Source organism: Oryx dammah, unplaced genomic scaffold (genome assembly GCF_014754425.2).
Source record: "Oryx dammah isolate SB20612 unplaced genomic scaffold, SCBI_Odam_1.1 HiC_scaffold_3, whole genome shotgun sequence".
NCBI lineage: Eukaryota > Metazoa > Chordata > Mammalia > Artiodactyla > Bovidae > Oryx > Oryx dammah.
In genome coordinates, this window is record NW_024070187.1 from 85,513,636 (window position 1) to 85,538,106 (window position 24,471).

Here is a 24,471-nt window from a genome sequence, read left to right on the forward strand (position 1 = left end):
ATGAGCAGCAGCTTGCAGGTTCATCTGCCCAGAAGCTGGGCTTCGTCAAGTGGCTCCCTCAAGGAGAAGTCTGAGCATTCTTTTTTTCTTTTTTATTACTATAGGATGGAGGATGAAGCTGTCCTGGACAGAGGGGCTTCCTTCCTTAAGCATGTGTGTGATGAAGAAGAAGTAGAAGGTGAGTTTGATGGGCCTGGGGAAGTCTGTATTTGTATACATGAGTCTTTATAGCACCCATACATGGCATATGTCTTATAATTTTGAAGTTAAAAACCCAAGTTGATCTCTGGAGTTTCATTTCATCTCCACATTTTGCTTCAGCACAGAAAGTAATTCTAAGAACTTCACTGGACTGTCAGAATCTGAATCAGTGTGGTCCTGCATAGGTAACAACAAGAAAAAAAGATCTGATTTTGAAGCAGGTTCCTATGTTAGCTGTGCTTCTCTGTCAAAAATAAATATTTTGCCAGATTATATTAACCGCCCTCCAATGACTAATTCAAGGAGGCTGCTAGATTTATATAGATATATTTGGCAGTATCTTCTAATATCTTCCTTGTAGCCTGCAGGATAGAGAAGCAGATGTTACAGAGAGAGAATGATACCATTGCTGCAAGAAGCATGAGTCTAAGCTGAGGATATAAAGAGTGGCAATTACAGATGCATCTCTGTTAGGAAAAGATGGACAAGTATTTTTTTTTTTTTACTTAGAACCCCTGAGGAACTCTTTTGCTAATGTTCCCCAGTGCCAGTTAAAAACCAAAGAAGAGTTAAATTTTAGCTGGTATTATGGTGCTTTCAGTATGTTTTCTCTTCTCTTGTCTCTTCACTTATCAGTAATATGGGAATAATCCTACTTATTTGATAGTGAGGAGGCAGGGTTTAATTAATAGTTATTAAAATAAGCATGTGAAGGCATCACAGATATACAGGGTATTACTAACATTTATAATGACAGTTTTAAAAATAAGCAAGGTTTTAGACAGTATTCATAAAGTTAAGTAAAACTTACTGATTAACAACATCATAAATTCTACCCATTAAAATCACCTGAGAATGAATTCATATGTATTTTGAAAACTCCCTAGTCTGATTGGTACTGTTTGGTAAATTACTTAATGCCTACCAAAGACTGGGACCAGGGAGGTGGTGGGGTTGGGTAAAGAAGGTGGGTGCTGTGTGTTTTGGAGTGAGTCTTCAACCAGTCTCAATACCAGATTCCAGGCAAGTGATGCTCCTGTTTCACCTGGGGTAGTTTGAATAAAGTGGCCATTAGGTCTCCTTGATGAGTTTCTTCTGATTGTGTAGTGTCGGAGGGTGGGTTCCCCTCACCCCCACCTTCCCACTTCCCGCATGTACGCTCTTGAGGCTGACTAATTAGAAGTTGATGCCTATGTTTCTTAGGAAAAAGGAAACCACAATATTTTTGTTCTTATTGTTTTATGGGTTCCTTGCACTTTTACAGCATGACTGTGGGAAAATGCCAAGCTAGTGAAAGCAAAATAGTAAAACTTTTGTCTTAAGATTCTTGTAACCCTTGATGCTAAGTCTCCATGTGGTCATCATGTCACTGTCCCAGTCAGTGTCAAAGAGGAGATAAGAATCTTAAAGTTATAGCAGATAACTATTAAGAAACACTGTAGGACTGAGCAAATATCTGATCATTTCAGAACAATTAAAGTCGAAAAATCAGTGAGAGCTTGGGGATGAGATGTACTCTGTGTGTGAGTATGTTCCTTGAGAATAACCCTCTAGCTAAGTTCTCAGGAGATGTTAATCACTTTTTGAGTTTGTAATATCTGTAGGATTGACAGCGCTTTACTGGAGCAGGATATTATACATGGGTTTCTTAACACTTTGACTAATAAGTTTATTTCCTGCAGTTTTCCCCTTGATTTTTCAAGCAGAAAATTAAGACAACAATGTAATGAGTAGCACACAAATCTGCAGATAAGGAGAAGCAAAAAAGACAAAGGTGATCAAAATATCTGTAAAATTGATTGGCTTTGTGGTGATTCACCTTGCTGTATGGATTTTGTGTGTTTTCCTCTTCTGGTGAAACTTCTATTTTAATGATAATCTTTCGTGTTGAGTGGAGTGTGGGTTGGTTACATTTCTTTTAAAGCCTGTTTAGCTAGTCGCTGTTGTTGGATGCTGAGCCTATGAAGGATGGCTGCTTATGGCCATGACTGGTGGAGGCATCCAATGGTATGGGGTCCTTAAAGTACAGGTCATGAAATATAATTAGGAACTACTGTTTCTAATTCAGTGCCTTCCCAGTTGACCTTCCCATTTTCTCACCTGGCTTCATCTGGTGAGAGTAACCAGTAACTCTAGGTGACAGGGTAAGGAAGTTGAAATGGAGATGGGTTTGAATGGCTTACCATGATTCTAGTGGTTGAGAATGAAGATACAATTGATTTGACTGTCAATACCTCTGATCAGGATTTTGATGGGAACATTTTCCTCAAGGACATGAGTCTATCTCATATTTTTAATTGCATGGAGAAGAGTATTCTTAAAGAAGACTTATTTTTGTTGTGAAGTAGCTGAGTTTCTGGTACATTTATGTCCAAAGTAAGTGCTCTAGTTTAAGGATCAGAAATTCAAAGGGCAAGGACCTGGAACACCTAACATTTCTGTTATCAAACACGTTTCCTTTTACCCAAAAAGTATTTTTCTCTTGCTTCTGGAATAAATATGGTTGAGGTATATTGCAGCACACTTGGCAAAAGTGAACTTAAAACTTTGCTTTTTAGGGTAATTTGCACTAATAAGCTGCACTCCCATTAAACGAGTGACCTCCAGTAACTCTGGTTATTTTGAAATGATTATGCTTTAAAATTTTTTCTAAGGTCGCTCAATTTGGGATGATTGGATTCATCTCAGCTTGAAGGCAAAAAGAGTCAAATGCTGCCTCATAGTTCTTTCTGATGCTGTAGTTCTGAGGAAGGGAGACAGACTGAGACTTTCAACCACACCCTCAATTCACCTGGTTCAACTTTACTCTCAGTGGGTGGCATGACACTTAATCAGCATTCTAAAAACTCAATAGAAAACCATCAGCTGCAAACTCACTAAGAATAGAGTAAATCAGAAGAGGGGGCATCTTCTGTTTAAATAGTGAATTTGTCTATGTGGGATATGTTTAAAGATCTAAAGCTCTTTTTCATTGTAGTTTGCCTGATAAACCGGGCTTCCCAGGTGATGTCAGTGGTAAAGAACACTCTTGCCTGTGCAGGAGACAAAGGAGACGCGGGTTCGATCCTTGGGTCAGGAAGATCCCCTGGAGGAGGGCATGGCAACTCACTCCAGTATTCTTGCCTGGAGAACCCCATGGACAGAGGAGCCTGGCGGGCTACAGTCCATAGGATATGGAATCGCATATGACTGAAGCGACTTAGCATGCAGGCCTCTTGTACATTTATAACAATGGTTTAAAAAGATACTCTTGAGAAAGGAAACCAAGTGTCAATTTTAATCTTTAAAATAAAGAGAAGCTTGTATGTCTGCTCTTTCAGTGGTGTGTTTGGTGAAGCTAATATTTTTGGCATAGAGTGGTTACCGTGGGTAAACTCATTTAAACTTTGTAACATTTCAGATGCCATGTTTGTTTTTATACCCACAGGCTCCAGCTCCAGCCCAGGCATTTCTGTAGAATTGGTCTGTTAGATGACACATTGATGTTACCAGTTGTTCTTGTTCAGTCGCTAAGTCAGGTCCAGCTCTTTGTGACCCCATGGACTGCAGCACTCCAGGCTTCCCTGTCCTTCACTGTTTTCCTGAGTTTGCTCAGACTCATGTCCATTGAGTCAGTGATGCCATCCAACCCATCTCATCCTCTGACACCACTTTCTCCTTCTGCCCTCAATCTTTCTCAGCATCAGGGTCTTTTCCAGTGAGTCAGCTCTATCAGGTAGCCAAAGTACTGGAGCTTCAGCTTCAGTCCTTCCAGTGAATTTTCAGGGTTGATTTCCTTCAGGATTGACTGGTTTGATCTCCTTGCTTTTCAAGGGGACCCAGAAATGTCCACTATGAGGAACAAGACTGATTTTTCATTTCAGACACACTTAGGGGAAATTGGCAAATTTTGTTGGGTGAACCAAGGTTGAGAGAGGAAGATCCCAGCTAGCTTTTTCTAAAGAGGAGGAAATTCTATGGATATTTTATCCTTTAAAAAGTCAGCCAGGGTTTTGGATCTGTATGATATAAACAGATTACTTAATATTCTCATATTTCGCAATAGGGGGAAAAGAGCAAACTCCACCTTATCCTTTGAGATAAGGCCTTGGCTCTGCAAGGCTAGGTAACTCCCCGGCAAGCCTTGGCAACTCTAACTTCATGACGAGGGGCCCTTTTCTTAACATCAATCCTAAGCAGCAACTCAGGAAACATAAAGTACAGAAATACAATATTGGCTGAAATGGGTCTGCATTTCTGAAGTTTGATCAGTGCTCTCAAATCCATTATGATATATTGTAGTGGTTTTCCTCTTCCATTCAAAACCAAGAACAAGAGGAAATGCGCTCCCATCTGTCCAAATGGAAGAATAATTCTACAAATTCCCAGGTCTACTGTTGGGCATTAAGAGAGAGTGTGTTGTTGAAAATTCATGGAATTTACAGGAAGGTTATTTTTAGGGAAATAAAAGTAAAAAAGTAGGACAGGGTCAGGAACAAAATAGACATTCACTAAATATTTGTTGAAAGAGTGAAGAAATGAATGTGTAAATAAACCAAATGAAGCATACATAGAATTGATTTATATAGGCCTCTAAAGCCTTTGTTTAAATTTTCAGTTAGAGATTTCTCTTCTCTTAGTCATATGAGATGATATTTTTTCTAACGATCCTAGTTGATTTTGCAAAGGTCATTGATGTATGTACATCATTTATACTGATAAGAAAAAGAAGCCCCATAAACACATCCACCATATTCTTTTTCCTTCTTTTGCTTTGTATTTTGAAGAGAGAGACTGAAGTGGTGAACTGGTGGCTTTTGTGTTTTGGGAGGTCAAGATCTCAACATTTTACAGACATGAAATCATAATGACTTAAACCTATTTTTCACTGGAGGATATTGTGATGATATATTTATGTGTATTGGAGGAGGTAGTATTCTAAAGAAAAGGCGGGGCCTGGTGGACATTTGTTAATCATTACAATGGTCAAAAAACGTAATTGCCAAGAAGGAGTGAATGAGAACCTAGTGGATGAGAAGGAAGGAGATGGGAAGGGAGGGGCTGGTTGGGGTCAGCGCTATTCTGAGCGCTGGATCTAAGTGTCGGGTTACATTTTGCTGACCTCCTCTCTCCTGTTCTCTATAATTGCCCAGAAAACAGTGTGTACAGAGGAAATACTTGGGCAAATATTGCTGAAGGAAAAGCCTTCTTAAGAGGAACAATGTATCCACACGTTGGCGAGCTTGGAGGAAGTGTGGTCAGGTGTTTTAAGGGTTGACCCTTGAAAAGTAGCCTGGGTTCCCAGAGCACTTTGAACCCACACAGACCTCTCCCAGCGGCCTGCTGCTTTCTCGTCATGGCCTCAGCAGGAAGCCTGCCAGAGGTCCTGAAGCAGGCAGCACCCAGCTCTCTGACACCTCCTGCTGTATTTGTATATAGGTTTCTTGAGCTTCAAGGAAATCAGATGATAATTCCATGGGGGTTGGAAGCAGGAATCAGACATCCCTTTCTCAGAGTTTTCCAATTGTAGAGAATTCCCTGGTGGTACAGTATGGGCTCAAGCCTTCTGGAAGCCACTTTCTGTCCTAGGTGACTCCATTCTTTTATGGCAAGAAGTTTGCAGAATTGAACTTGGTACTTGAGTCATGTTTTCCAAGGATCCAGAAATTCTGAAATAATACACTTGCAGCAAATTTTGTCTACGGTTGAGTTTCTTTCTTGAAGCTTTGTATCTGCTCCTATTTTTGAGATGAGTTGTTTCATATTGATTTTGGGGAATCTATCATTTGTAATTTTCATGTGTTGTTAAGGCAGAGTGACTAAACATCAGTTTGGGAATAAAAGTTTAAAACTTGCTATATTCCTGAAGCATTGCATAAGTGAAGAACAAAACTTAAAGTTTGGATTTCGAATTTCTTGGTTCTGCACAATGAGAATCAAACACACCATTCACCATAGAACTGTTTTAATAATGACCAGAAACAGTGTTGCTGCTGTACTTGACATTAGGCATAGGAGTACTTTATACAAGGCGTGTGTGCATGCTAAGTCGCTTCAGTGGTGTTCAGCTCTTTGGAACCCTATGGACTGTAGCCTGCCAGGCTCCTCTGTCTGTGGGATTCTCCAGGCAAGAATACTGGAGTGGGTTGCCATGCCCTTCTCCAGGGGATCTTCCTGACCCAGAGATTGAACCCACATATCCTGAGGCTCCTGCATTGCAGGCGGATTCTTTACTGCTGAACCACTGGGGAAGCCTACTTTATACTATATCACTGTCTTATTCTTTCGCTTTCTGATTGATATAACCTCACCAATAATTTTCAGTGATTATCATTCCAAAAAATTTGAACTACCAAAATGTTTCTTATTTTCTTTTTTAAAATTTTATTTATTTATTTTAATTGGAGGATAATTACTTTACAATATTGTGATAGTTTTTGTCATACATCAGTATGAATCAACTGTAGGCATATATGTCCCCTCCATCCTGAACCCATTATTTTCTTAATTCATCTTTACTGACATCTATCCCTTGCCTTCCTAATAACCACACTTACATACTGCTTCTTGCTTTGGAAGAGGCAAGCCAGGAAGGTCAAGAGAATTTTCCTGAGGCCTGCTGTCTATTTCTCTTTGAACATGTTCTGATTCCTTTTAGGCTCTGGGTGTGAGATCTGGTTTTCATGGTTAGATTTCTCCGATAGACATTACCTCTAATTTGTGAAATTGTCTCCTCTTCCAAGAAAAGATATACTAATTATACTTGCATATAGGATAAATTATAAATGTATACCCTTTATAATAAGGCCTGCAAAGTTACCCTTCTGGAAAACAGATTTAAGTGTGTGGTATTTTCCTACCAATGAGGAGGATTCAAGGGTTTATTATATATGTAATGTATATAAACACACATACACACTATATATATTTTTTTCTTTTTTTCCTTTCCCCATGTGTAGCATGAACTAGAATAATTCTGTTCTCTACTGGCTGTTATATAATTTAGGTGCCAATTCAATGAGATTATGCAATAGCATAGAAATAATACTAAGTATTCAAACCTGAGCTAAGTGTTTCCCCATTTTTATCATTATAAGATTCAAAGTCATTGGGAATTGAAAAGTGGGTCTGATGAGGGAGAGTAGAGTAAGAGTAGAATAAAACTGAATAAAGTTCAGTGGAGGCCCTCCCGTTGCTGAAGTGGGCATGCTGATGGGATTTGGTTTTGTTCTGTTTCATTTCACTTTTTTGGCTGATAGCACGTAGGGGACTGAGGTGAGAGCCTGCCATAGTAGGAGTTCACAGGAGGTTCCAAATATTGTGCCCCTGAAGCGGCTGATTGCCAGGTGGGATGAAGGTGAAGGGAAGGAGGGTGGTGAGTGACACCCATTGAATCATTAGTAGAGGTGACTTAAATAACTCCCTTCCCTGAATAGCTGCAAAAGCTTTTAAATCTGATGAATTGTTCTTACCTTTATCAAGAGTTAGAATTAGAAGTCAGCCATCCTAAGTGCTAGATCCAACATGTTCACCTTTCTTGATACTCTGTTGACTTTGAAAGGAGAGCAGACTCAACCCTCTTGGGACGTGATTCTACTCCCTCTTAATGGTGGGTTACTCAATACCTTTGACAAGCCCAAAACTTCTGGAAATCAAAAGGAGTGTCTGAATTTTCGTGAAATCAGCCAACATACCAGCTTTAGAGGGCCAGAGTCACACATTTTATGAATTAGTTAAATCACAACCCTACCCCCTAGTTGATTATTAAATTTTCAGTGTGATTCTATCCTTGCTGAAAGATAAAGATAGTGTCTTGGATGTAGAATGAAAGCACACAGTTGAATCCAATAGATACATGTATTTGGCAAATTCAGTCAGCGTCTGGTGTTTGAGATACTTTAATTCAGTCTGTATTGTGAGTTAGGGAATGTGGTGGACAACCAGGACTCTCAGGACCTATTTCTGTTCTTGGCTCTGCCCTGTCTTTCTGGGTGACATGAGGCCGATCATGTTTGTGTGGTTGCGTTTTCTTCATGCAGAGTGCAGTTAATAACCTATCTTCTTCTCCACCTACTAGAGATGCTCTAAGGATTCTGACATTTGCAGTAAGCCATTGTCAAATTACTTAATTTCTGAATCTCAGATTTTCGTGCTAAGAAACAGCATTGGTGCTTCCTTATCTCCTAGTTTTGCTAGGGGTATGCTGCTGCTGCTGCTAAGTCACTTCAGTCATGTCTGACTCTGTGTGACCCTATAGACGGCCAGGGGTATCAGTTCAGTTCAGTTCAGTTGCTCAGTCGTGTCCGACTCTTTGTGACCCCATGAATCGCAGCACACCAGGCCTCCCTGTCCATCACCATCTCCTGGAGTGCACTCAGACTCACGTCCATCAAGTCGGTGATGCCATCCAGCCATCTCATCCTCGGTCGTCCCCTTCTCCTCCTGCCTCCAATCCCTCCCAGCATCAGAGTCTTTTCCAATGAGTCAACTCTTCGCATGAGGTGGCCAAAGTACTGGAGCTTCAGCTTTAGCATCATTCCTTCCAAAGAAATCCCTGGGTTGATCTCCTTCAGAATGGACTGGTTGGATCTCCTTGCAGTCCAAGGGACTCTCAAGAGTCTTCTCCAACACCACAGTTCAAAAGCATCAATTCTTCGGCGTTCAGCCTTCTTCACAGTCCAACTCTCACATCCATACACGACCACAGGAAAAACCATAGCCTTGACTAGACGGACCTTAGTTGGCAAAGTAATGTCTCTGCTTTTGAATATACTATCTAGGTTGGTCATAACTTTTCTTCCAAGGAGTAAGCGTCTTTTAATTTCATGGCAGCAGTCACCATCTGCAGTGATTTTGGAGCCCCCCAAAATAAAGTCTGACACTGTTTCTACTGTTTCCCCATCTAAAGAAACTAATTTGAAATCCTCAGGATGAATCCTGTAAATTTAAGGTGTTAACTTCTTTGGGTCTGGTCCTTGCCTGTGATTTATTTTTGTGTTTAACAGTTTCTCAAGTGCTTGCTGTGACTGCAGTGCTTCCTGACTAAAGCTAGTACTGATATCTGATAATCAACAAGTTAGCTGATTATTATCTATGTTAACTCTTCTCTTCCCTTGTGGTTCAGCTGGCAAAGAATCCATCTGCAATGCACAAGACATGGATTTGATCCCGGGTTGGGACGATCTCCTGGAGAAGGGAACAGCTGCCCACTCCAGTATTCTGGCCTGGAGAATTCCATGGACTGTGTAGTCCATGGGGTTGCAAAGAGTCAGACAAGACTGAGTGCATTTCATTAACTCTTCTCATTAACTTTGATGGACAAAGCTTTTAGTAACTTTTTTTAGCTTATAAAAATGGTAAGAACACTTGGAGATATATAAGCTCTGCTATGTTACTTTTCCAGGCAAATGTGTTACTGAAAGTGATAACATATTCCAATTAGGTCAGTAACTAATGTGTTGTCACATCAACTCATCATCATTTAAGGACACAAAGTTGGTTGATACGATAATTTAGAGAGTATATCATGCCTGTGGGTGAGTATACATGGAGACCAAGATATGTATCTCCTGTAGAGTGATGTTAACTTGAGACCTAAAGGGTTAAGAGGATTAGCTAGGTCAAGAAGGAGGCAAACCTCCTAGGCCAGCATGTGTGAAGGCCCAGTGGTGAGTAGGCGTTTAAGAAGTGAAAATAAGGCCCATGCAGCTGGACCACATGAACCAGGAGAATGGCTGGAAGTGGATGCTGCTGCTGCTAAGTCGTGTCAGTTGTGTCGACTCTGTGTGACCTCATAGACGGCAGCCCACCACGCTCTGCCATCCCTGGGATTCTCTAGGCAAGAACACTGGAGTGTGTTGCCATTTCCTTCTCCAATGCAGGAAAGTGAAAAGTGAAAGTGAAGTCGCTCAGTCGTGTCCGACTCTTCACGACCCCATGGACTGCAACCTACCAGGCTCCTCCCTCCATGGGATTTTTCCAGGCAGGAGTACTGGAGTGGGGTGCCAGTGCCTTCTCTGAGAAGTGGGTGGAACCCAGATAATTCATGACTTTGCTAAAGATTTAGGATTCATTTAGTGTGCATTGGGGAGCCACTACAGAGTGTTGTAAGCAGGAAAGTGACAAGACAAAATTTGCATTTTAGAAAACATCTCTTTGGCTGATGAGTGGAGAAAGCATCCTAAGAGGACAGAGATAAAAGTGGGGAGACTGTTGCTAAGATTCAACTGAGAGGTGATTTTAGGGTTTAGCCTGGGACAAAAAAGAGGGGTTGAATTGCCAGCACTTGCTGATGGAAAGATGTGCAGGTGGGGGGTGATTACTTTTGGATTTCTGCTTTGAGCAGTTTGGGGACTTACATGCCATTTGTGATGAGGGACACTGGAGGGATAGTAGTAAAGGAAGGTAGGCGTTCAGCTTTTTGACTTTGAGACCCCTGTGAGACATTCAGTAGAACTCTAAAGCAGGTACTTGGCCACACAAGCTGGAGCTAAAAAGAAAGGATAGGGATGGGATAGAAGTTTGGGAATCCCAGGGAGCTAGCTAGTATTTGAAGCCATAGGGGGACTTCCTTGGTCCAGTGGCTAAGACTCCTTGCTGTCAGTGCAGGGGGTCGGCATTCGATCCCTAGTCGGGGAACTAGATCCCATATGTTGCAATGAAGACCTGGCACAGCCAAATAAACCCATAAATAAAGAAATATTTTTTTTAAATCCCCAAAACAAAATGTTAAAAAATAAAGCCACAAGAATGGATTACATTACCAAAGGAAGAAAAAAAGGTGGGAGGAGGACTGGCCTATGTTCTTTAATGCCAAGCTTTGGACACTGAGAAGGAGCAATCATAGAAGTCTTCTGAGGCCAAGAGAAGACTGTTTTCAACAAGGAGCCAGTGATGGACAGTGCTGAGTGCTGCCTGGAGTCAAGTAGATGAGGAGCGAAAAGTAACTGGTCGATTTGGCAGGAAAGGGTGATTGGTGGCTTTTAGCAGTCTAGGTGGCATTGTCAGGAAAGAGTCAAATCAGAGGAGATTAAAGAATGGCCAAAGAGAAAACTACCATCATAAGTAGTTGTGGAGGGACTTTGAGAAATAGTAGAAATCCTTTTAGCCTTTCCCTTATGTGCTTCTTTATACTTAACCAATTAAAATCCTTAGAATTATTATAGAACGTTTAGAGCTCAAAAGGATCTACGAAATAATGTAGCTTAGCGTTCTAACCTTACAGATGGAGAGACAAGCCTTTGAGCAGGTAAAGTGATTTGCTTGCAGTAATGCTGATGGTAATTTGGAACACTAGGACAAGGAGCCAGACCTCTTAACTTTACCGGGACAGTGCTCCTTCCAAAATGTGTGCTTGGGGTATGGTCCCTTTGCATCTTAGAAAGGAAGCTGGGTGAGTGCTGGAAGGAGAGCCTGGAAGAGCAGGGAATAGGAAGAACTGAATGCAGAAGAATAAAAAGTGTTGGGAGAGCTTGTGAAAAGGTGCAAGGGAAAGAAGGCACAAGCCCGTGACCTGTGGCTGCACAACCACAGGTGCTCATGGGAGGACAGGTGTCTTCATATTCTGGGGCAGTTTACAGAGCTAAGGGTTGTAGATTTAAACTTGTCATTCTGTGATTATAAGACACATTTTTTCAGAGAATTCCTGAGCCTGTTTTGTCTTCTTTTGTACTTGCTAACTTGAAAAGGTTAATCTTTTTTTCCCCACTTGGCTATATTTTGCAGACAGTGGAATATAGGGGGTAGGGTGGAGTGTAGGTACCATGGTAGTGGGGAAGTAAGAAAGGAAACCTTCTTTAACCAGGAGCTCCAAGAGTCCCAGCCTCTACATCACTAGCTATTTGGCTTTACTTGGTTCATTGGTACATGAAGAGGTTTAATCAGGTGATATTTAAGGTCATTTCAGTTCTGAAATTGTGATTCCGTGCTGCTGTCAGTGAATGTTGTCTTCTTTTCCTGGGTGCATGTGGAAAATCATAGTCATGATGATTCTGGAATTGGGCTTAAGTGATGCTTTTGCACTGTGGTGTTGGAGAAGACTCTTGAGAGTCCCTTGGACTGCAAGGAGATCCAACCAGTCCATTCTGAAGGAGATCAGCCCTGGGATTTCTTTGGAAGGAATGATGCTAAAGCTGAAGCTCCAGTACTTTGGCCACCTCATGCGAAGAGTTGACTCATTGGAAAAGACTCTGATGCTGGGAGGGGTTGGGGCAGGAGGAGAAGGGGACGACAGAGGATGAGATGGCTGGATGGCATCACCGACTCGATGGACGTGAGTCTGAGTGAACTCTGGGAGATGGTGATGGACAGGGAGGCCTGGCGTGCTGTGATTCATGGGGTCACAAAGAGTCGGACATGACTGAGCGACTGAACTGAACTGATGCTAGTTTGAGTCATTCGTAGCACTTTCTCTCTTTCTTGGTCATTGTTTTAGCCCCCTCCAACTTGCTCCCTCTGCCCCCCTGCCACCCCCCCACCCCACCACATGATCCAAATCTCATTTACCTATGTACAGGTGTGTGAGAGGAGGGAATTATGTGAACTAATATTAGGTGTTTGATACCTGATTAGCTGGGAGTGCATTGACTATATAGTGGATTATCTGTCTATAGTGACTAAGTCTACTCTTCCTATTGCCCAGCAGGGCTTAGGCTAGTGCTAAAAGGGAAGCCAGAAGAGAGTCGCAGACAGACAATGCGGTTAGAATGAGAGTGTGAATGTGTGCATTTATGTGTCTGTCTAAGCTGCCTCTCTGGCTGCAATTGTAAATCCGGTTATCAATGACCATTGGATTAGTCTTTGTTTTCTCTCTTCCAGCCCTACTTGCCATTCAGTTGTGCAAATGGTGACCACAAGAGAGATAATGGAAACTGTCAGTTCTCTGTGTTTGGCTCACAGGTGGATTTTGTCTGACTGCATGTGTATTGCACATTAAAATTCTCCAGCTCTTTCAGGGTTCTGGGATGTCAGGAGGGAGTCAAGGGTTCATCTCCTCCTGTTAGGTGGCTCCTCTTTGCACTGCCCTGGCTGGCTCTGACCTTCCAGACCTTTTGAATCCACTCTCCTCTGTGCTTTCAAGTAAAAAGGATGACAGACCTGAGCCCTGGGGCTTGGCACCCACAGTGTGAAAGCCCCGGGGAGACCCTCCCGCAGCAGGATGGTGATGACCTGACGCTGGCTCCTGGCAGGGGTAGGGGAGACTGGGGTTATGGAAGGTATTGCCTCTGCAGCACAGTTAAACTCTGCATAATGACTAGACAGCTGACTGAGGGGTGAGTTAGCCTTGATCTAAAAGTGAAAGTGAAGTCGCTCAGTCGTGTCTGACTCTTTGTGACCCCATGGATTGTAGCCCATCAGGCTCCTCTGTCCATGGGATTTTTCCAGGGAAGAATACTGGAGTGGGTTGCCATTTCCTTCTCCAGGAGCCTTGATCTAAAGTTGGCTCTTTTGTCTTGCCCAGGGGGAGTGTTCTGGGGAGTGCTCTGGAGTACCTTCTCTGGAGAACAGAGGGTTTTCACAAGTTATTGTCAGGGCTCAAAGTGGGTGGGAAGGAAGAGAAATAGGGCTTTCTTTCCCCCCTTTGGAAACAGGGGGGAGAGATAAGAACAGCATTTACTGTGCATCTTTGTGCACTTTACACAATGGAGGATATTTTATTGACATATTGGATTTGGCTTGTCCATAAAAATGATATTTAGCTCTCTATCCCTCTATGTAGAGACTGTATATATTATATTGTGTATACATTGTGTGTGTGTATATATATATATATACACAATATAAATGTGTTAAAAAATGTTAGCTGCTCAGTTGTGTCTGACTCTTTGCCACCCCATGGACTGTAGCCCCCCAAGCTCCTCTGTCCATGAAATTCTCTAGGCAAGAATACTGGAGTGGGTAGCCATTCCCTTCTCCAGGGGATCTTCCCAATCCGGGGGTCGAACCCAGGTCTCCCGTATTGCAGGTGGATTCTTTATTGTCTGAGCCACCAGGAAAACCCATAAATATATATAGATATAGGTATAAATATCGATTATACTTTAAAACTATGTGCGTGTGTGCTAAGTAGCTTCTGTCATGTCTGACTCTTTGTGACCCCATCGACTGTATAGCCCACAAAGCTCCTCTGTCCGTGGGATTCTCCAGGCAAGAATACTGGAGTGGGTTGCCATTGTCTTCTCCAGGACATCTTCCCCACCTAGGGATCGAACCCTACCTAGTCTGTTACATCCCCTGGGTTGGCAGGCAGATTCTTTACCACTAGTGCCAAAAGAGGTTTTGCTAGAGCAGAGTTAAAATTACTTTGGACAAGCAGTTTTTTAGAGATTGTGAAGCACTTCAGGAGCTACAGTTTATAAAAGATAACATGATTTTTAGTCCTGTTTACTCATCAAGGTTGGCTCCCGTAGTGCCTTTAAGTTGTCGTTGTGGCCTAGATATTTTCAAATAATGGATGATCACTAAATATAATAAAGCTGTATTTCTTTAAAAATATTCACTGATTCAGATTTTATACAGTGCTGGTCATTTTTAGCCTCTGTTATCTTTCCAACCCAGGGATCGAACCCAGGTCTTCCGCATTCCAGGCAGACGCTTTAACCTCTGAGCCACCAGGGACACCCGTATCAGCTATTAGTAATAGAAGCTGTAATGAAAGTATAACTTCAGTGTGTGGTCATAGGTTCCCCACCTTTGCTGTGCTGTGCTTAGTTGCTCAGTTGCGTCCGACTCTTTGCAACCCCATGGACTGTAGCCTACCTACCTAAAAACTATGATTAGAACTACTTTGCTAAAAATGAGCCCTTGTAAAGCAAGTGCAAAAGTTTTCTGAGCGTTAGCTTGTTCTTTAAGACAAGAGTTTAGCTAAGTTACCATAAGCTCAACTCCACTTTGAGACCTTTTCCTTGTGCTGTTTGTTTTGCCTCGAGATTGTTATCATTTTCATCATCAAATATTAAATATTAAAAGTACTCTGCTCAGTAAATACCTGGTAACAAGCTGAGATTTCTTATCAGTCTTGCTTGGGGTACCTTAAGTTGCCTTAAGAATTTCTGGGAGGTTTTCAGTGAACAAAAGTCCCATGTCATTCAGTGGGGAGAAAAGTATTTCCCTGTTTTTCATCACTTTTACTACTTATTTGCTTGCATGCCTGCTCCTAAGTGTAATTGGTAGCATTAATATTAAAATAGATTACTAATCAGCACTCAGAATGGTCTGTAAATAAAGGACATATGTAGCATGCAATAAACTTTTAAGAAACACGTGCATTATTATTATTATTTTTTCTGTGTAAAAAGTTGGCCCTATCCAAAATATAAGAATAGAAATGATCCCTTTTTTTGAGTAGTGGAATCTGTTTTGTGGACTGTCAAGCAAACATCTAACCAAAGGGGCTGACTTACCCCCTGTTAAATGCAAAATTATAACATTCCTTTCAAAGTGAGTTTTCTTTTCATGAACTGGTATTTATGGCGAAGTAAATTAGCAATGTTGCATTGAATTATTTCTTAATAGAACTGGTTACGGACACTCTTATGGGTCTGTGGGAAAAGCACTAATGAGTTACTTGTATTTCCTTTATTAAAGTGTTTAGGATTAGACAGACTGATCTGTTTCTTATTATATAAAGTGCGAAATACACAACCTCTCTGGCATCTGGACTTGGTACTATGATTCTCTGTAAGGTTTCTTATGCATGCACTTCCAAAATACCTTTGAGATGCATTTTGGTACAAGAAATAAAGTCTTTCCAGCATCTTTTAGACAGTCTATCCCACATCCAGGGTCTCTGCCTCCTTTTCCAACATTTTTCTTTTCATAATTAAAAAGAAATAATAAATCTCTCTTTAATTTGTCTCCTTCCCCTATATCCTTCTTGGCAATAGCTACAACAAGTTTCAGGCACCTTGGCATAAGACCAGGTTACTTTAGATAAGCCAAGAAAGGCAGCCTTTAAGTTATGTTTGGGGAATATTGCTGATTAGTTCTGAAAGAACGATGTAAAGTCCCAAGTGTTGTAGAATCTTTGTTTTGAACCAGAGAGAACAGAAATCCCATTGATGATAGAAACAGGAACAATGTAGAAAAATAAAATTGGGGACATCCCTCAGAATTTAATTAGTGATGTTCTATAGGAGCCTGGGGCTGGCCAGGGGTGGGGTGGCTTTGGGGGAAGGTAGATTTCTGGACAAAGATTTAGACTTGTAGATTTCGATGTACTTAAAGGACCACCAAGGACCCATTAACTCTCTGGCTAGAAATCTACATTCCCCGATGGCCACCCTCAGCCTTTACCCCTGGTACTGACATCTCAGGTTTTAAAAAATATTTATATGCTGCCTTATTCTAAAAAATTTCAACATGAAGAGAAGTAACCATTGAAAAGTTGAAAGAGTGAGGTTAGTATTTAAAATGCATGTCACAAAACTGTCTACCCATTGCAGGTTGGCCTGAGATTTGTCTCTTCTATTTCTAGCTGTCAACATGAGGAAGGAAACATCAGTTATAAGATAGTACAAATATAGTGTCTATCACAAAAAAGCCCCCTAAAAACAGACAAAGCACCACCAAAGCAGTGATGAAGCACTCACTGTTTTTAATGTTGAGACCTGGGAGATATTTCTGAGGGATTTTTAAAAAGAGATTAATACTTTTTTTAATTAATTTTTTTTTGTTCATGCTTTGCAGCATGTGGGATCTTAGTTCTCTGACCAGAGGTCGAACCTTGGCTCCCTGCATTGGGAGCTCAGAGTCTTATCCATTGGACAATCAGGAAAGTCCCTTTTTTTGTAGAATTTTATGAGTTAGCTGGTGACAATATCCTTGACTTCCCTGAACCTTGGTTTCTTTGCCTGTACGATGGCGATGTTGTTGTTCAGTCACTAAGTCGTGTCCAAATCTTTGCTACCCCATGGACTGTACCTGCTGGGCTCCTCTGTCCTCCACGGTCACTCAGAGTTTGCTCAAATTCATGTCCTTTGAGCCGGTGATGCTATCTAGCCATCTCATCCTCTGTCGTTCACTTAATTCGTGCAGTGGTGAGGATGGCATGAGGTAATAGAAAGAGGAGACCTAGCCACAACCTGGCACCTTTGTAAGAATTCCATAAGTGGCTTCTGTCATCTGCATGTATATAAACATAGAACCACGTTTCCTAAGGGCTTTCCTGGTGACTCAGCTGGTAAAGAATCTGCCTGCAGTGTGGGAGATCTGGGTTCCATCCCTGGGTTGGGAAGATCCCCTGGAGAAGGGAAAGGCTACCCACTCCAGTATTCTGGCCTGGAGAACTCCATGGACTGGATAGTCCATGGAGTCGCAAAGCATTGGCATGAGTGAGCGACTTTCATTCACTCACTTATTCGTGTTTCTTAAAGGAGCTAATGATCTGTGTTGCATAGAGAGGCATATATTGTTAACCACTCAGTTCTCGACAGAAATTTTAGCTTGACTCACTTGATGGGTTTCGTTCTTCAAAGTCCTAAATCATCTTTGGTAGTGAGGTGGGTATCTGTGGAACCGTCTTTCACTTAAATGACTACAGTTACTAAGTGTAAGAGTTCTCTGGTGGCCTCAAATCACAATAGCTACTCTCAATGCCATTAGTGTAGAAATATTTTAGGAACTGGGAGAAGTGGGCAGGAGAGCATCGGAGGGCTTCTGCTCTCCCCCGAGGTGGAGCATGTGAAGACGGGAAGAAACATGGATCATCTGGTGATAATTTCCGAAGGCCAGAGATAACCAGAAAAGCTCTGTTTTCTTCCCAGGAGTACTGGCTGTGGTTGGATTGTGAGATATTCTCAAGATATTTAGAGTTTGTTAAGAACTTGCACCATCTGTCACAGAAAGGTATGCAGGGTATTTATTTGAACACATGCTACTGAGGCCCTGCCAAACCTAGGACTGAATGCCCTTTGACTCACACCTAAGTGAACACTGTCAAATGCAGATTCCAGTAGTTTTAGTCTACAAAATTTTGAGTAGCAAGAATGTAACCTTTATTTTAATAACATTTAAACCAATCGCCGTTTCCTTATGAATTATAGCTCATAAATTTTTTTACTCCTTCTTTTTACATTATCTTTGGAAGCAGTCTTTACTGACATTTGGTAGCTCAACTGGTAAAGAATCCGCCTGCAATGCCAGAGATCCCAGTTCGATTGCTGGGTCGGGAAGATCTGCCAGAGAAGGGATAGGGTATCCACTCCAGTATTCTTGGGCTTCCCTGGTGGCTCAGCTGGTAAAGAAGCCGCCTGCAATGCGAGAGACTCGAGTTCGATCCCTGGGTCGGTCCCTGGAGAAGATCTCTGGAGAGAGGAAAGGCTACCCCCTCCAGTATCCTGGCCTGGAGAATTCCATGGACTATACCATGGGGTTGCAAAGAGTTGGACATGACTGAGAGACTTTCACTCACTAGGGGAGAATTTTTTCTTTTGAGCCTAAAACGTATTCCCTCGTAAGTTAAACAGTTAACTATCCCTGATTCTCCAAGCATCTTACTGTTTTGTAGACTTTTGCTGAATTGGAAGCCTTGTCTATCAAGTTTCCCCTTTTCATTTTACACTGAAAATAATACTATATCCTCCACCTCTATGGCTTTCCTAAGAGCTTGCTGTCATTTGGTGAGTTGTAATTTTAAAAATAGCCATCGGTTTTCCTGGCATATCTCTGAAACAGGTAAAGATATTTTAATGAAAATAAATATTGAGATCAACTATGATATTCTTCCCTGGTGGCTCAGAGGTTAAAGCGTCTGCCTCCAATGCGGGAGACCTGGGTTCGATCCCTGGGTCGGAAAGATCCCTGGAGAAGGAAATGGCAATCCACTCCAGTATTCCTGCCTGGAGAATCCCATGGACAGAGAAGCCTAGTAGGTTACAGTCCACGGGGTCGCAAAGAGTCGGACACGACTGAGCGACTTCATCTTCACCATGATATTCTTATTAGTAATAGCATTAAAAAAAATCAGTAACACTGCTTCTATTGACCGTAAAGACAGGTATTTTGTGGGGGTGGTAAGAATGCTTTCATTCCAGCTCACTTTACTTTTGGTATGTTTGGTACTTAGCATATACAGCTTATAAAATATTTTGTCATCTTTTTGAGAAAGCGTGCCTTTCCTCTACTCACCAAAGTGATGCTGCCTTCCTCTCTCCTGTGGGCAAAGAAGCTGAAATGAAAAGAGGTTGAGAAGTAACTCCTGAAACACAGACACTGTTTCTTAGGTCCTGAAGGTTTGTTTAACCTTGGGACTCTATGCCTTTTCCTTTATCTGAACGAAGACAGAAAAGGAAAATTTAGTTACTAGTAATGTCTGAGAGGAAAAGGAGGATGCTTTGCCTTTTTTAAAAAAAGTTATTTATTTTTTATTGACGGATAATTGCTGAATTTCTTATTGAAGAATTTTGCTGTTTTCTGTCAAACTTCAACATGACTCAGCCATAGGTATACATATATCCTCTCCCTTTTGAAACTCCTTCTCATCTCCCTCACCATCCCACCCGTATTGGTTGATACAGAGCCCCTGTTTGAGTTTCCTGATGCTTTGCTTTTGAATTACTCAGCTCAGTGATGCTTTCCTCTGACCACTCTTGGAAGGAGAGAGCTTCCTTACCCAAAGCATGTTCTGTTCTACTCTGCTGTAAGGGGTCCCACAAAAGTTCATAGCATGTGGGTACCAGAGAATTATAGCTTCCCGGAGCCCATCACTGACAGCATAAAAGATGCCTGAGGGGTAGTAAGGGATGGGAGTGGGAACAGAGAGTGATTGTGGATGAGCGTGAGGGATCTTTGTTGATTGGTAGCCAGGTTCTGAAATTGGATTATGGCGATGGTTGCACAACTCTGTAAATATGCTACAAATCATTCAATATATACTTTTCTTTTACTTTATAAAATACTAGTTTTTATTCCAGAAAAATCTCAGACGTGTCAGAGATTAAAGTAGAAAGATAAACTCTTAAAATGAGTGAATTTTATGGCATGTGAAGAACTGTACTTTAATAAAGCTGATAAAAATGTCTGAAATTGGAAATGTCTTAAAAGGAACCACCTTTGTGGTTGGTACTTGGGCTCCATGGGGCAGCATGTGTCCCCCACTTGTGGTTGGGTGGAGTGTCTGAAGGAGGAGCTGGAGGAGATGGGGATCAGCTGAATCTAATTCATAAGGCAGCCATGAGGCCTAGGATTGTGATGTAAATAAAATGGCACCATTTTTGTGGTGATGACAACTCCAGTTAGGTTCCAGAGGGTAAGGTGCATTTCTCTCCTTGGGCTTTGAAAGCTCACTCTCTACATCATGCTGATTCTTTTGTTGGGTTGACAACAACACTTGATAGCTAGAAATCTTACCTTAAAATCTTATCAGCCCGTATAAACTGTCTTTTGGGCATCCCGGGTGGCGCTAGTGGTAAAGAGCCTGCCTGCCAATGCAGGAGACATAAGAGATGTGGGTTCGATCCCTGGGTCTGGAAGATCCCCTGGAGTAAGGCCTGGCAACCCATTCCAGTATTCTTGCCTGGAGAATCCCATGGACAGAGGAGCCTGGTGGGCTACAGTCCATAAGATCACAAAGAACAGGACATGACTGAAGTAACTTAGCATGCACACGAACTGTGTTTTAAATGATCTATCAAATACACTATGCAGATTTGGCTAAAGGTATTAAAAAAAATCTTTACATATAACATCAGTTTGACTCTTGCAGTTTAATTACTATTTTTTTCTTTTTGCTTAGTTACCATTTTTTAATAAGAAAATAGTTAATGCGACAGGTTAAATTTTTTTCTTTGACTTCTTAACATTTTTCATGATGTTTTCTTATTTCCTGACCCAAGGCAACCAAGCTTTCAGTGTTTGATTTACCAAAGAAACTGGATGCTTTGCTTACATATATTGTGTGACTCGAGATAAAGCTTCAGGACTCCCTTAATAACTGGAGCGCAGGAAACAATTGACACTGTTTCTTAATTCACATTGTTTTTTAGACATTTCCTACTTCCTAGTATAATATAGCTTTCCCATGAGAACAATTTGCTTGTAAATGGTTAGAGATGATAAATTTCTCATTGGTACCACATTCTGTCGGGGGAATTTCACTGTGCTTTTTAGTAGCTGAGTTGGTGTGTGTGCCTGGGTGTTTGTGTGTCTGTGTATGTGTTGGGGGCAGAGACTTCATGTTTTATATAGATGCCTCAGACTTCATTCCAAGTATCAGATTTTTGACTGCTTATTCATTCACATGGGGTTCTGCATTCTTGATTGGAACATCTTTCGTGATATAATTATTTTAATCCTTCCAGTTTAAGGGAACACCCCTGTGAATTACAGTGTTTTTAGATATGCCTGGTGAGTGACAGTAGAAAGGAATTCATAGTATTTTCATCAGACATTTGCATGTATGTTTCTTGCATGTGAGTGTGTGATATTTATTGTCTTTGGTGCTATACAGTGGTCATTAAGGAATAATTTCAGAATGTGGAGGAAATCCCTAGATAATCTCATCTGTTTTGCAATTCCCATTTACAATTCAAAAAGAAAAGAAGTTTTCACGTTACTTCCGAAATGGTGGTTCCCACATTCAGAAGTTAGACCGCGTATAAAGTGAAAGTAAAAGTTTTCCAGTAGAAAAAAAGATGTAGAACTTTGAGTTTCTTTTTTTTTTTCTGTCTTATCAGATTTTGTAAAAATAATACCACTTGTCAGTATTGCAGTTCCTTCCATCTCGAGAACTAAAAGCATTTCACAATCTTTTTTCCGCATGCCCTTCTCTTCAAGGCAATCTTTACTGGGCTGGGTTTATTTTTATCACAGCAACAACCAGTTTTTAGAAACTTTTGCAAACGAAAAAAGAAAAATGAGAATGGCACTGTAGCTGACATTCATTTTAGCTGTTTCCTAGTGTGAACATTTGAGTATTTCTAAAATTTTCTCTCTAAGTATGTCTCATTTTTTTCTTAGTTTGTCCCAGTTCTAAGTTTCTATTCTGCTGATTGGGTAAAAAAAGTTTAAGTGTAAAACCTTATACCCGCAGAATGACTTTTTGAACTTTGAATTAGGTCTTCTTCACCCTTTTTCCAATAACTCCTTTTTCATCACTCTATTTAGTATAATCACAGGCTCCAGGAAAGTTGGCACTGGAGAGGACTCTTAAGGATTACCCAGTTTAAGACCTTCATTATATAAATGAAGAAATTGAGGCCCAGAATGATTAAGTTACCTGCTCAAGGTCAGATAGCTCACTGATGGCAGAGGTTTGACCAGAATCAAGGATTCCTGATTTCTAGTTCAATATTCTTTGACTTGCTTAAAAATAAAGAGTCTATCTGGATAGAATTAGAGCACACCCTCACCGAATCCTAGTACCAGCCAGCAGGTTGAATTACAGTCTAGTTCAGTGAAAATTGGAAGGCAGTTTTAGTTTTCCAGTTTGTCAAATGTGAAATGGTAATGTTGAATTTATGGACTTTTTTTTTTTTTCCCTGACCTCTAGGTCTTGTGTGATTTCTATGTAGCCGAGACTGTGGTTTGAAATGACTGCTGATTTGTGTTCCTTCCTCAGGCCACCACACCATCTACATTGGGGTCCATGTGCCAAAGAGCTACCGGAGAAGGAGACGTCACAAGAGAAAGACAGGCCACCGAGAAAAGAAGGAAAAGGAGAGAATCTCTGAGAACTATTCTGACAAGTCAGATGTGGAGAATGCGGATGAGTCCAGCAGCAGCATCCTGAAGCCTCTCAGTGAGTTCCCCCTGGGTGCTGGTGCCTTCCTCCCGTGGCCTTGGGAAAGACACACTTGAAGATCTCAGGGCGAATGGGGACGGGTGCAGCGATGCTGGGATGCTTGCCTCTAAAGCGTAATGTCTCTGGAGGTGATGCTTTTCTTGTCCCTGTAGGATGGTCTAGGAGGAGACCTGGTAAAATTCTGAGCTGGTCAGAAGAGATCTGACAGTGTTTAGGCGTTTGGCATTTTGTGTTTCCATTAGTGAAGTAGGACAGAGTATTATAGGTGATATTTAACTGACGTTATCAGCAGTAACTGGGAAATTTTTCAAGAAATTTTTATGTATATGTGTATGTATATATATACACACACACGTACTGTGCTGTCCTTAGCGGCTTAGTTTTGTCCAATTCTTTGCATCCCCACAGACTATAGCCCTCCAGGCTCCTCTGTCCATGGGGATTCTCCAGGGAAGAATACTGGACTGGGTGGTCATGCCCTCCTCATATACATGCAAACATATTTACATGACATTTATAGGATTAGAGGTTACATTTAGCCAGGTTGATTTAAAAAAGAATAGTGGGAAAACATCCCGAAAATCAGAGGGTCATTTAGAGTGACGCAGTTCTGAAAATGTTGAAACTATTAGCCATCATTAGACTTTGGATGGAGGTGTTATTTGGCACAGAATAGCAGGAGGTCAAACCACATCCTTGGATTCAAGCGGATTGATGTGTGTTTGGGTTTATGTGTCTGTTGCTTTGGTTTCTTTTGATGTGGAGAACATTGGGCTATCTGGGCAGCTTTGTGGCTGGAGTGAGAATAAATATATGCAGTAGAAGCGAAAAGCAGCAGAAACATATGCCAGTTTGGGAAGATTCCCCAACATGAGTTACATAGTGACAGCTTTTCATGTTGGCGCACTCAGCCCAGTTCTTCCTCTCTTTGCTACAGTTGCAGAAATCCAGAACTTGCAATAAAATCCATCATGGGTGGCAGAGATAAAGATCCAGTTCAGTCTGTAGGTGATGAGAGGCTAAATTAGAATTAATAGCTCAGAACTGTTGAAAGTGAGTTTACAGAGTTAAATATGAGGGTGTGAAGTGTAGTGATGCGAATCTGTGAATTTTTTTTATAGTTTCTCTACTGGAGCTGAGCAGGTGGCTTAGGCGGTAGAGGGGTACTTATGTGGAGAGGAGCCGTTAGCTGGACCACTGAATTAAAGAGGAATGTTTTGAGGACAGTTTGGGGGTGGACCACTGAATTAAAAGTTTAAAGTGTTGGAGTAAATGTAAGACTTACATGGGACCAGAGGACAGGAGGCAGGAGTTCCATGCTTTTCACTGGAACTCTGGGGGAGAGCCTTTCTGACAGGCATTGTTTGTATGTTGACTAAAAAAAAATGGGGTCTGTTTCAAGCAAAGTCCTTGAAATGCAGACAAAAAAGGTCACAGTTAATAGTCTGGAGGAACGAAAGATAACATTCCTTTCCAAATACATTACTAGTTTATCTCGATTTGCTATCTGTTTTGGTAAGACCTGAGCCAGAATCAGAGGTGCTGTCTCCAGT

The 24,471-nt window shown here is 41.4% G+C and overlaps 1 protein-coding gene across 3 annotated transcripts in view; it reads left to right on the top strand.

Moving 5' to 3' along the window:
• Window positions 1-24,471, top strand: part of SLC4A4 (solute carrier family 4 member 4) — a 366,663-nt gene that overhangs the window by 55,123 nt on the left and 287,069 nt on the right. For all 3 annotated transcript variants that reach the window (XM_040237036.1, XM_040237034.1, XM_040237035.1), the window contains exons 2-3: window positions 105-178; window positions 22,736-22,915. In XM_040237036.1, coding sequence (XP_040092970.1) covers window positions 106-178; window positions 22,736-22,915 — 253 coding nt within the window. In that variant the 5' untranslated portion in view covers window position 105. The remainder of the gene's footprint in view (window positions 1-104; window positions 179-22,735; window positions 22,916-24,471) is intronic.